At 37.0% G+C, this 11,595-nt stretch overlaps 1 protein-coding gene across 3 annotated transcripts in view; it reads left to right on the forward strand.

The window, feature by feature from the left end:
• The window catches only part of DYRK1A (dual specificity tyrosine phosphorylation regulated kinase 1A), an 85,182-nt gene extending 74,287 nt beyond the window's left edge, over positions 1-10,895 (forward strand). For 2 of the 3 annotated variants that reach the window (XM_046900687.1, XM_046900655.1), the window contains 6 exons: positions 1,602-1,888; positions 3,318-3,464; positions 3,853-3,993; positions 4,263-4,569; positions 4,881-5,005; positions 5,718-10,293. In XM_046900687.1, the coding sequence (XP_046756643.1) occupies positions 1,602-1,888; positions 3,318-3,464; positions 3,853-3,993; positions 4,263-4,569; positions 4,881-5,005; positions 5,718-6,341 (1,631 nt within the window). In that variant the 3' untranslated portion in view covers positions 6,342-10,293. Of the gene's footprint in view, positions 1-1,601; positions 1,889-3,317; positions 3,465-3,852; positions 3,994-4,262; positions 4,570-4,880; positions 5,006-5,717 lie in introns of all 3 variants that reach the window. The other variant, NM_204550.2, reaches the window with a different exon arrangement.
• The last annotated feature ends 700 nt before the right edge of the window (positions 10,896-11,595 follow it).

The raw sequence follows: 11,595 nt of genomic DNA on the forward strand, positions 1-11,595 counted from the left end.
GTACATTTTTAGCCCAGTTTTTAATGACATAAGGTGTAAGAGCTGATACTTCCACCAAATTTCCTCTAATAGCTTGTTTCCTTCAAATCTAATGTAAGCATAGGAATGCTTTAAGGTATTTATGTTCTGTGGTGGCTGAGTAGAGGAGAAACATTCAAATGTAATGTCTCCATTGCAGGAAAGGTCTGGCAGTTCAGCACTTATCCTGGCTATTTGCATTGTATAGCAGTTGCATGTAGTACAGCTGGCCAAGTAACAGTAAAGCAAGTAACATGCTGGTAATTACAAATTAGTTGGAGCAGGTGGTGTTTCTTGCCAATTTGACAGGTCCAACAAGCTTAGGTTGGGTAGGTAGGGGCTGGAATAAGGTGAAAGAAGACCGTAAGAACCTGGACAGATGGTGTTGCCTTTATTGGAATATATATATTGGAAATATGTTAAGGATGAGAAAGTTCAAAAGGTCTAGGTAATGCAGTATTACAAGAATTAGCATCGGGATCTGATTAATGTTCATAAATACCTAAAGGGAGGTGAGAGGATAAATGCGTGAGGCCAGGCTCTTCTCGGCAATGTGTAGTGAAAGGACAAAGCGCTGTGGCCTAAAACTTGAACATGGGAAGTTCTGTACTAACGTGAGGAAGAACTTGTTTATGGTAAGGGTGACCGAGCACTAGAACAGGCTGCCCAGAGAGGTTGTGGAGTCTCCTTCTATGGAGATATTCAAGACCCGTCTGAATGCCTACCTGTGCAACTTATTGTAGGGTACCTGCTTTAGCAGGGAGTTGCATGCAATGATCTCTTGAAGTCCCTTTCAACCCCTGTGATTCTGTGGGATGGAAGCAAATGGTATTGTTACAGGTGAATCGTAATAGACAAATGAAGAACTGGCATATAATAATAAAGTAAAATTCTTTAGGACACCAAGTAATGACCTTAACTGCAAGTCTGAATTCTGATTGTACTAACATTGGTTCAAGATTTTATTATGACAAAGAGAAGACTGTATTGCTACTTAGCTGAGAGCGGAAATATTTTTTCATATTTCAGTAGTCTTGTCGAAACCAACCTTAATGTTTAAAGACCTGGTAAACTCTGCTTCCCTCTAAACAGATGAATTCTTTGTGTATTTCATTAAACAAATTGATTAGGTTCAGATTGGGTTTGTTGCTTTCTTAATTTGAGATTATGCGTGGTTGAGTTTAATGCCTTTGGAATTTTGATTAATTATATTAATAAAATTAATCTATTGAATATTGAAGTCATGGTTTACAAATTGCAGTAACCTTATGGTATGTTTTAAATTATTCTAGCTTTTTTTGTTTAATCTCTCTTCTACCTTTTAAAATCATTTTTGTTAATGTAGCTTTACTGAGTTACACCTGAGGACACTTCAGCTGTGTGAATGAAAGCCAACCAAACCTAGGCATAGCAGAAATATGTATTATTTCCGGTATGCAATTAAATAGCTGTGTATCAGGGAACAAATTTAACAATAAAATCTTACTTGCAGGTCAGCACAATTTAGCGTTGTCTCATAATTTGTATGTAGTACTTAATCACACAGCACATGCGTTAATTATTTTCTTCTCTTTTTTTTAAAGTGCATTTGAAGCGCCACTTCATGTTCCGAAACCATCTCTGCTTAGTCTTCGAAATGCTGTCCTACAATCTGTATGATTTGTTGCGGAACACCAACTTCAGAGGTGTCTCACTGAATCTGACAAGAAAATTTGCACAGCAGATGTGCACTGCACTGCTTTTTCTGGCGACTCCTGAACTTAGTATCATTCACTGTGACCTAAAACCTGAGAATATCCTGCTCTGTAACCCCAAACGAAGCGCCATCAAGATTGTTGATTTTGGCAGTTCTTGTCAACTTGGGCAGAGGGTACGTATTGGTAAAAATTCTGATGGTGCTATTATTGGATACATACAATAAGCATAATATTTGTAAGACATAAGACTTGATAGCTAATTTAAACTTCAGTAATGATGATTTAAATTAAATAGTGCTTAATTATTGAATAGCGTGTTGGACATTGGCAGGCGTTAGGAGCTTTAGATAGCAATTTTAATGCCATAGTAGATAAACACTCCATCTTTTGTTTTTCTCCTTGGCTATATTTTTATAATGCAGATTGCATCAGCACTTGATTGTAGAAGTCTGCAGTGCTCTCTGCTCTTAAATATGCTTTTTTATTATCTTTGTATTCCATAATGGTGGTATAAATATTAGTAAAGACGTGCACAGCTTTTGTAGAGCAAAGGGGCACATTGCTTTCTTTAGATTAGGATAGACCAATAATATTAATTATAAAAAAAAAAAATTGTATTTGTGTCCTGTTGTTCATATGCTTTGATGATGAGAGCTGTTAAAAATCTTTCCAGTATAGTTCTTTATTTACTTTAAGAAGCGTTAAAATATATACAACAGCCCTGAAGTCCGTAAACAATTCTGCTTGGCTGCCAAAGATGCTTATTTTTTGGGGGGTGGGAGAAGAAGGATAACATTGCTCAAATGTTTGATTTGTACTGTGAGTTCACTAAAAACTTTATCAGAACGCACTGTTCAGTGTGTAAGCTATAGTCTAGTTCAAAAGATAGTACAGACTCTCTTCTGGTTGAGTGAATCCTATCTGGCAGAGTGAGTTACTGCTTCTATTTGGGATACCTTAGTAATAGTTGTTGGCACTGAAAACGAATTGTTACCTAGAGAAGCAAGGAAAACTTCTGTAGACGGAAGTCTGGCTTCCAAGTCTTTTTGAAAGGAAGCTTCTGGTCTAGGATTAAGATAGAATTTTCTGTCATGTGAAATGAGCACGATAGTTGAGGGTGTAGGGAAGTAGTTTTTTTTTTCCATGTGGAATCACCTGGTAATTTCATCTAATTTCATCACATCAAAACTGTGACCTGTGACTTCTGATTTTTTATTTTTATTTTTTTTCTTTTAAACCATAAGTTTTGTCAGAAATGCTATGTAATCCTCACGTGGCTCATAGAGTAGTTTTTTTTCTCGGTGTTACCAGACCAAAAGTTTGTTGTATAATTAACTAATGAGATTACCCTCATCAACCATAAAGTGTAAAATGTCATCATGAGTGAATCTGTACTTTTTTCTGTAAGCAGGAGTTAGTATTTTCTTAAGAATTAACATTTAAATATTTTTATAAATTTGTAGTGTAGTTCTAGTATCACTGAAGCCTGGTCTTTTCTTTCCCTACTGTGAAAGTGTATTCTATGGTAATTCCATTTTGTAATACAGAATCGTAATAATGCTCTTTGAATGCTGTGTATTATTTTGAATGGTTTTTTTTCAGATATACCAATATATCCAGAGTCGTTTCTATCGATCACCAGAGGTGCTACTGGGAATGCCTTATGATCTTGCAATTGATATGTGGTCTCTTGGGTGTATTTTAGTTGAGATGCACACTGGAGAGCCTCTTTTCAGTGGGGCAAATGAGGTATGCAGCTATTATACAGTACATGTAATTTGATTTTTTTTTGTTCATTCTCACTGTGATATTAATCTGTTTTACTTTTATACATAAATTAGGAAATACTAATAATTATAAAATCAGAAAGCATCCATGGTAGCAATGCCTTTTGTTAGAACTCTAACTCATCTGGTAATAATGTTCTGTTTCTGGGCACCCTCCCCTTCCCTGTTTCTTATTCGCTAATTTGTTTAGTTAATATTGGATTTTTCTTAAATTTGCAATTAATTCACAGCTTAATGTGTATGGGTACTTAACATTTGCTTTCCATGTGATTACATAGAGTATTGCACTCTTACTGCATTGCTCAGCAGTATGTCTCAGGTTATTCATGAATATTCTTCATGTGGAACAGGTGGATCAAATGAATAAAATAGTGGAAGTTTTGGGGATACCGCCTGCCCATATCCTTGACCAAGCACCAAAAGCAAGAAAGTTCTTTGAGAAGTTGCCAGATGGCACTTGGAACTTGAAGAAGACCAAAGATGGAAAAAGGGTAAGTTACATAATCAGGATGAAAATATAGACTGTCCCTTAAAAAAATAAGAATAATAAAAAAGAAATGGTGATATGTTACTTTGTTTTACATTCTTACCAAAAACATGGCTTTATTGTTTATTATCATTGTTCTGTGTCTTAAGACAGGGTGATTAAGTGACAATTTACACAGTACTGAATAGTTTCTTACTTTGATTTGACTAACTTATGACAAAATTAAACTATGAATGGAAGTGGCTTAATATATACGACTTGGTTTTCCAACAGGAATACAAACCACCTGGAACTCGTAAACTTCACAATATACTAGGAGTTGAAACAGGAGGACCAGGTGGACGTCGTGCTGGGGAATCGGGTCATACTGTAGCTGACTACTTGAAGTTCAAAGACCTCATCTTAAGGATGCTTGATTATGACCCTAAGACACGAATTCAACCTTATTATGCCCTACAGCATAGTTTCTTTAAGAAAACAGCAGACGAAGGTACCAACACAAGCAACAGTGTGTCTACGAGTCCTGCCATGGAGCAGTCACAGTCTTCAGGAACCACCTCTAGTACATCTTCAAGCTCAGGTGAGGTTCTTCTCACTAATGGAAAAGAAAATTGTATTTCTGAATCATATCCAAGGAGGCTTTCCCAGATAAATGTCATATCACTGTTGTAATTCAGAAAAATTTATGTCAGTCATAGTCATCAAAAGCATTTATTTATTATCTAGAACAGGAAACTGCTCTAATCAAAATTTGTAAGTAGATTTACACAACTGTGAGTGATTATCATAGGTCCTGTATTTTTTCCCTTGAATCAATTGAAATCTTTATGCTGTCATTGTATGCAGCTTACTGTAAATTTTCTCTCTTGTTGTGTTGCTATGATTTTATAGGTGGATCTTCTGGAACAAGCAACAGCGGAAGGGCACGGTCAGACCCCACGCACCAGCATCGACATAGTGGTGGACACTTCACTGCTGCTGTTCAAGCTATGGACTGTGAAACACACAGCCCACAGGTATGCTGAAGTAGAGCTTCTGTCTGTTTGATATATATATCTTTTTTTTTTTTTTCTGAGAGTACTAAATCCCTGAAACTAATTGTATTAGGTTTACATGACAAGGACTCACTCATGTCATTAGTGGAGGGGGGGATGCAGGGGTGTTCTCTGAGAAAAATCCAGGAGCTGACCCAAGTTAGATAAGAGCAAGCTACATCTGGCTCAAAAAGGGACCTGCTGTTGGCCAGATCTGAGTCAACAAGTGATACTGGTTGCACCTCTGTGATAGCAGATTCAAGAAAGGGGAAAAAAAAAAAAGACTGTACAGCAGCAGCTGGGAGAAAGGAATGAGTAACCAGAGAAGGAAACAGCTCTGCTGATGCCAAGGTTTGAGCAGAGGAGGGCAGGATATGCATCAGGTGTGGGTCAGAAGTTCTACTGCAGCTCCTGGAGACGCCCATGGAAACTAGAAAAGATCATACATACTACTTTGCAGCTGACAGTTCTTTTTTTCTCCCAAGTAGACAATTTAATTCATTCAACAAATTGATGTGTTTCTAGATCTGGTTTACTTTAATTTGTCAGTAAGGTCATGTATTGGACATACTTTTATTGCTTGTTTGGGAAAAAAAAAGTTCAGAATGAAAACTTATTTTTGTGAAGTTCTATTTAGAAATGTGTATTAGAAATGATTAATCTGTTTTACTATTTATTTTTCCTGTTAACATAGGTTCGACAACAGTTTCCTCCTCCGATTGGTTGGACAGCCACTGAAGCTCCTACACAGGTCACTGTTGAAAACCATCCAGTTCAAGAAACCACCTTCCATGTAACCCCTCAACAACAGAATGCATTACATCATCATCACGGAAATAGCTCTCACCACCACCATCACCACCACCACCACCACCATCATCATGGACAGCAAGCCTTGGGTAGCCGGACCAGGCCAAGGGTCTACAATTCTCCAACAAACAGCTCCTCCACCCAGGATTCTATGGAGGTGGGCCACAGTCACCACTCCATGACATCCCTGTCTTCCTCAACTACTTCTTCCTCTACATCTTCCTCCTCTACTGGTAACCAAGGCAATCAGGCCTATCAGAACCGCCCAGTGGCTGCTAATACCTTGGACTTTGGACAAAATGGAGCTATGGACATGAATTTAACAGTCTACTCTAATCCGCGCCAAGAAACTGGCATAGCTGGACATCCAACGTACCAGTTTTCTGCTAATACAGGTCCTGCTCATTACATGACTGAAGGACACCTTGCAATGAGGCAAGGGATTGATAGAGAAGAGTCTCCCATGACAGGAGTTTGTGTTCAGCAAAGTCCTGTGGCTAGCTCGTGACTAAACTGAAACTAAGTTTGTTTCTTGTGTGTTTTTATAGAAGTGGTGTTTTTCCAAAAACAAAGTGCAAAGCTGCTTGAATCAGAAGGAGATAAACTCACTGAACCGCTACAGGAGGGCAAAGCTGACTATTTTTTTAGACTTGAAAAGATTGCAAAGGGACAATGAAGTTTTTTTTGGTTTGTTTTGTTTTTTTAAGAGCCATGTCCGGACCCACCTTAACAGATAGCATAGTAGTGTTCACCTTTTGCTTCCCCCATTTTAACTTGCCACAACCTAGTCATAGTTTGCTTTTTTTTCTTGGGGGGGAGGGGAGAAAGAGGGTTTTTTCTTTTTTTTTCTTTTTCAGTCTCATTCAACAGGGATTATTGTTCAAATGTTAGCTGTAGTTGCAAGCTAGTTTCTTTTTAATGGCATTGCACATGATTTACAAAAAGGCCCTTTGAAATTTTTGGGTGGGAGAGGAGTGAGTAATATATCTATTTTTTTTTTTTTTTAGTTCCCCAAACAAACATGGGCACAGAAATGCAGTACTGTAAGAAAGAGGGACCTTCAGATTACACAAATATATATTCTTCAGTTGTAAAAAGGGACGGTTGTAATGGAGTTTGTAAGGCACATTAAGCATGATAAGTGGCGGTGATCAGAACTCTCCTTATCTGAATCTACTGAGGATCAAAGCAGCAATTGTAATGGGATTCTGCGTGTCTCATATTTTGGAGACCGCAGTCAGTTAGTGTTGAAATATGACTGGTTTCATAACTAAGGTGCACTGAGAAGCAATCAACGGGTCGGTCCTGGCCAGTCGTGGGGAGGTCTAAGTGGTGGTCTTTGGGATAACCTTTGGCCTTATGGATTTGGACTCTTAAGTTAGAAGAGCCTACCATTTCAGATGCAATCACTTTTGGACATGCTTTTGCAGACAGTCCTTAATGCTGAAAACACAGAGAATGGGTAATTCAAGAGGCCTTTCTTTTAAAATAGACTTTTGTGACCCACTTATTGTAAGGTATTGCAAGGTCACTTTGCGTGTGTCATAAAGTTGACTTCCTTATTGGTTGAAGGTCACAGGAGTAGTGGTTTGCGTTTGATGGAAATAGCTACAACTGTGTCCCTTCCCGCTTTTTACTTTTTTCTTTTGCTTTTTCTTGGCACGTGGTTTCTCCACCATTACTTCTGCACAAAGACGTCTTCTGTTCATCCTGAACATTTTTAAAAATGCAGAATTTTATGTGACTGCTTTTTTGCCTCACAATTATGCTGTGAATTTTACAAAAATTTATTTTCTTTTTTGATAATTTATTGTACCAAAGCTGTTTTTATAGCACATAGATGTCTGTAACCAATAATGTAGCAGTTCTGCACTTTGACACAAGGTGTAACTAGACCATTTTTAAATGTCAGTTGAAAATTATGGCTGTACTATTGCTTAAACAAAACTGGAACTGTTGTTGAATTCATAGCCAATACATTTACAGCAATCTGTGTACTGAACATAATAGATCGACATCTACTTCAAGACTATAACATCTGTTACGTTATAAATGTGTTCAGGCTTCTGAAGGTAAAAGGGACACTAGATCCAGAAGCTATGAAACCAGCAGTTTGATTCTTGTATTCCTTATTAACATAATTGTAAACTTGAAGGCAAGACCTTGATTGCATGAACAGGTCCAAAATAATAGTCTGAGTAAAGCAAAACACTCACATGAGACCTGAGGTTAGCAGGCTGTATTTAACAGGTGCCTAATTTTTGGGTAATGCTGCCTTAATATAACACAGTCAGCTTGGCAGTTGCAAAATTTATGGGCCCAGTCAGAGATTTATTTATATTAGAAGTAAAAGCTTGGTGAAAAACATCTGAAAGAATAAGAGTGATTCAGTGATTGCCCATCCCAGATTAACACTGTTTGCCCATTATATATTACAGAAGCAGTGATCTACCTCTGCCAGTAAGCCCTTTCAAAGGTTAATTCAGCAGAAATTCCAGAGCTCACACTGGTCAGTTCCATGTGGCTAAGTAATTTTTTTTCAGACTAAAAGGTGGACTTTTTTATACTTAGAGTGGCAGAACAGCAGCTGAATACCATGTACATGAGAACGAATACTTGGGATTACCATTTTTTTGTAAATCACGACTTTTTATCACGTGATCCATATTTCTTTTCTATTGACATGTCAACCCCGTGGATGAAAGTGGGTTGTTTTTTTTCCTGATTTTTTTTTTCTTTTCTTCTTAAACTCAGTGATTCAGAGAAGTTTACAGGAATTGGAAGGCTGTCACCTTAAAAAAAAAAAAAAAAGGATGCTGAGTTCAGCAATATAAAAAGGAATCCAGTACTTACTGCTGTCTAGGAATATAAGGGTAATATGGAATCTGGGTATTTTTGTGTGCACGGGTTGCCACACCTTAGCAAGCGCCAAAAATGAAGCAGTTAAAAAAAAAAAAATCTACATAAAGAAGAAACCACAAAATCCAGTGCTTCTGCATACTGTGTTATGTTACAGTCCAGTTTTGTGTGCTTTACTACACAGTTTGGTTACAGGACTTCTGTGCATTGTAAACATAAACAGCATGGAAAAGGTTAAATACCTGTGTTCAGATTGTAAGATCTAGTCCGGACTTGCTGTGTATATTGTAACGTTAAATGAAAAAGACAAGCCCTTTGTATTATAGTCATGCAGTCTTATGTATGATAAACAGTTGAATAATTTGTCCTCAGACTCTTTACTGTGCTTTTTGAAAGAAAAAGAAAAAAAAGAAAAAAAAAAAGAGTAATTTAAGAAAAAAAATGTAAACATAGTAAATCTTCCTATGCAATTAACCTACTCCAAGCCATGGTATGGTAGGTATGATTATACTATAGTATGTAAATATCAGATACATTGAAACAGACTTAAAAATATGAAAGTAAAAGTTGGAGGCATAATGGATAACTTTGAGTTTTTAATTGAAACAGCAAGGTATACAAATCAATGATGTATGAACACAGCTCTGCTTGATTCTGTTTGACTGTATTTGTAGTTTGAGTTGTTTATATTATCATCTGTTAGTTTGAATGTTCTTATATGCACTGCAGCTTTCTACCTAATACAAGACTAGCTGATTTTAAGGCCAGAAGTGACCATGGTAATGAAATATTCTGACTGGCATGCCATTATCCCTAGGATTCAATCTAGTTATTTCTGCATCATGGAGCCTGTATCTTCTGGGTGCAGTAGAACATACTTTAAAAAAAAGAAAAGCAACAACAACAACAACAAAAAAAAACGCCAGTTTTCATGTAGGATCTGCAAGTGTGAGGATTTCTCCATGTCTCTCGAGTGATTCAGCTAGTTCATTTTCCATACTCTCTCAGTCCTCCTTCAGTTTTGGAACTGTTTAGTTACAGCTGCTGGCCAACACATAGCTAGCTGCCTATTAGAACAACTAATAACTACTCTAGTTTTAAACTCTTACACTTTATTCACATAAAAGAATATGTTAACTTTAATAGCCTATGTAGATGAAATCTCTAACTGTAAAGCTTTTATGGCTCTTCTGAAAATTCAGATGTTTTAAAATCCATTCTAAAGTGTGGACATGAGAACTGCATACAGCATTCTGGTAGTAATTTCGGTATTGCTGTGTGCGTGTAGTATGTGCAGGTACATTCTTGAACCTTTCAGTTTATATCTTTGCTTGTTTGTTTATACCTCCAAGGATTGCATTTTTAAATCTTTCAGTCTCAGTTATTTGCATTAAAAGATTGTAAATTTAGTTGATTATCCATCATGGTTCCTAAGTCCTTTTCAGAACTGCTGCTCTTCCAGGATGTAGTCTTCCATCCTGTAAGTATAAAGATGTCTGAATGGGACTGGTTTACGGAAGGGTTGGATTCACCTATAGATGTGACTTGTATTCATTGTTTATCATTCTGCCATCGTTTTTATTAAACCATCAATAAGCTTATATTTTATTCTTGAAAAATCTTAAATGCCTTCGAAGATAATTCTTGTCAAAACCCATCAAAAGCATCCCTTTTCATAATGAGGAAATAATCTAAATCCATAACCTTTTGACACAGGGTGTTTAACGCATTCTGTGCTGATTTATAGATGAAATATATTTCAATAAGATTGCTATATGGAACTTCTGACTAGTACGAAAGCATCCTTCCAGTCAAAATGGCACGAGTAACTGACTACAAAGTAGTGTTATTGCTGAGCATTGATCTCATGAAGATAGTTTGTATGTGATGCAGCGTGACTGTGGCAAGTGATACATTTTTATTTAGAAGAGCGGATATTAGAATTGTGCTATGTCTAACGCCTGTCGAGCAAAGAAAGATGCCTTGCCAAATTGCAGTTTCCTGTTGTATGTCCCTGGGTTTTCTTCTTCTGCATTCCATAGGAGCAACTTCTTGTTGAAAGGTTTGAAATCAGGATTTATTTGTCCACCTCACAGTGGTAGCTTAACTATTTGTTTCCTGTGGATTAAGATGCCTTTTTTTCTATTTCAACAGTTCTCCATATTAGACTTATCAAATATAGATATGACCTACCTAGACTTGAGAGGATATGCAGTTTCTGTTGTTTATCATGTTTTATGCTAGATGTTACAAAGCATTACAGAGTTCAATCACAAAACAGTCACTGTGACAGTCCTTGATACAAGAATGTAATATATTTCATGAGCCAGACAAAAGTGGTCATTAAAATTGTGCACTTGAGGCTCCTCAGCTGAAGGGAGGAATTTAATCACATCAATCAGTGTTCAGAGATAATAGAGTGAAATTGAGTCTTCGGTAGCGATTTGATTTAGTAGAGGATAAGGGTTGCAATTGAAGGTTGTTCTGTGGAAGGGAATCTAAACAAGATGAATAACACCACAGGGAAGGATGAGAAATACCTTTAGCTAAAGTGGAATGGCGCAGACCTGAAGTGAGACAGATTATATTTTACACGGTCCTGGTCCAAGGAGAGCATATGATGGAACCTAAATGAAGAACTTCGTGGCCACATTGAGTGAAGATTAAAACTTCTACTTTGAGTGGATAATACCTTTTTCACAAAAAAGATGGATTCCCGTAGTTAAAGTGAGAAAAGTCCCGAATGTAGGTATGCATTTATTTCAAGGCAGATTTGAATCCAAATTGTAATTAAGTTGCAAGTTTGCAAGGGAAGGAGATTTTAGTTTTTGACAGCAGAGCAAATGAGAATACATTGGACTGAACAGATCAGCAGAAGCAGCAGTAATGGAAAAAAGTGGGTT

Source organism: Gallus gallus, chromosome 1, assembly GCF_016699485.2.
Source record: "Gallus gallus isolate bGalGal1 chromosome 1, bGalGal1.mat.broiler.GRCg7b, whole genome shotgun sequence".
Taxonomy (NCBI): domain Eukaryota; kingdom Metazoa; phylum Chordata; class Aves; order Galliformes; family Phasianidae; genus Gallus; species Gallus gallus.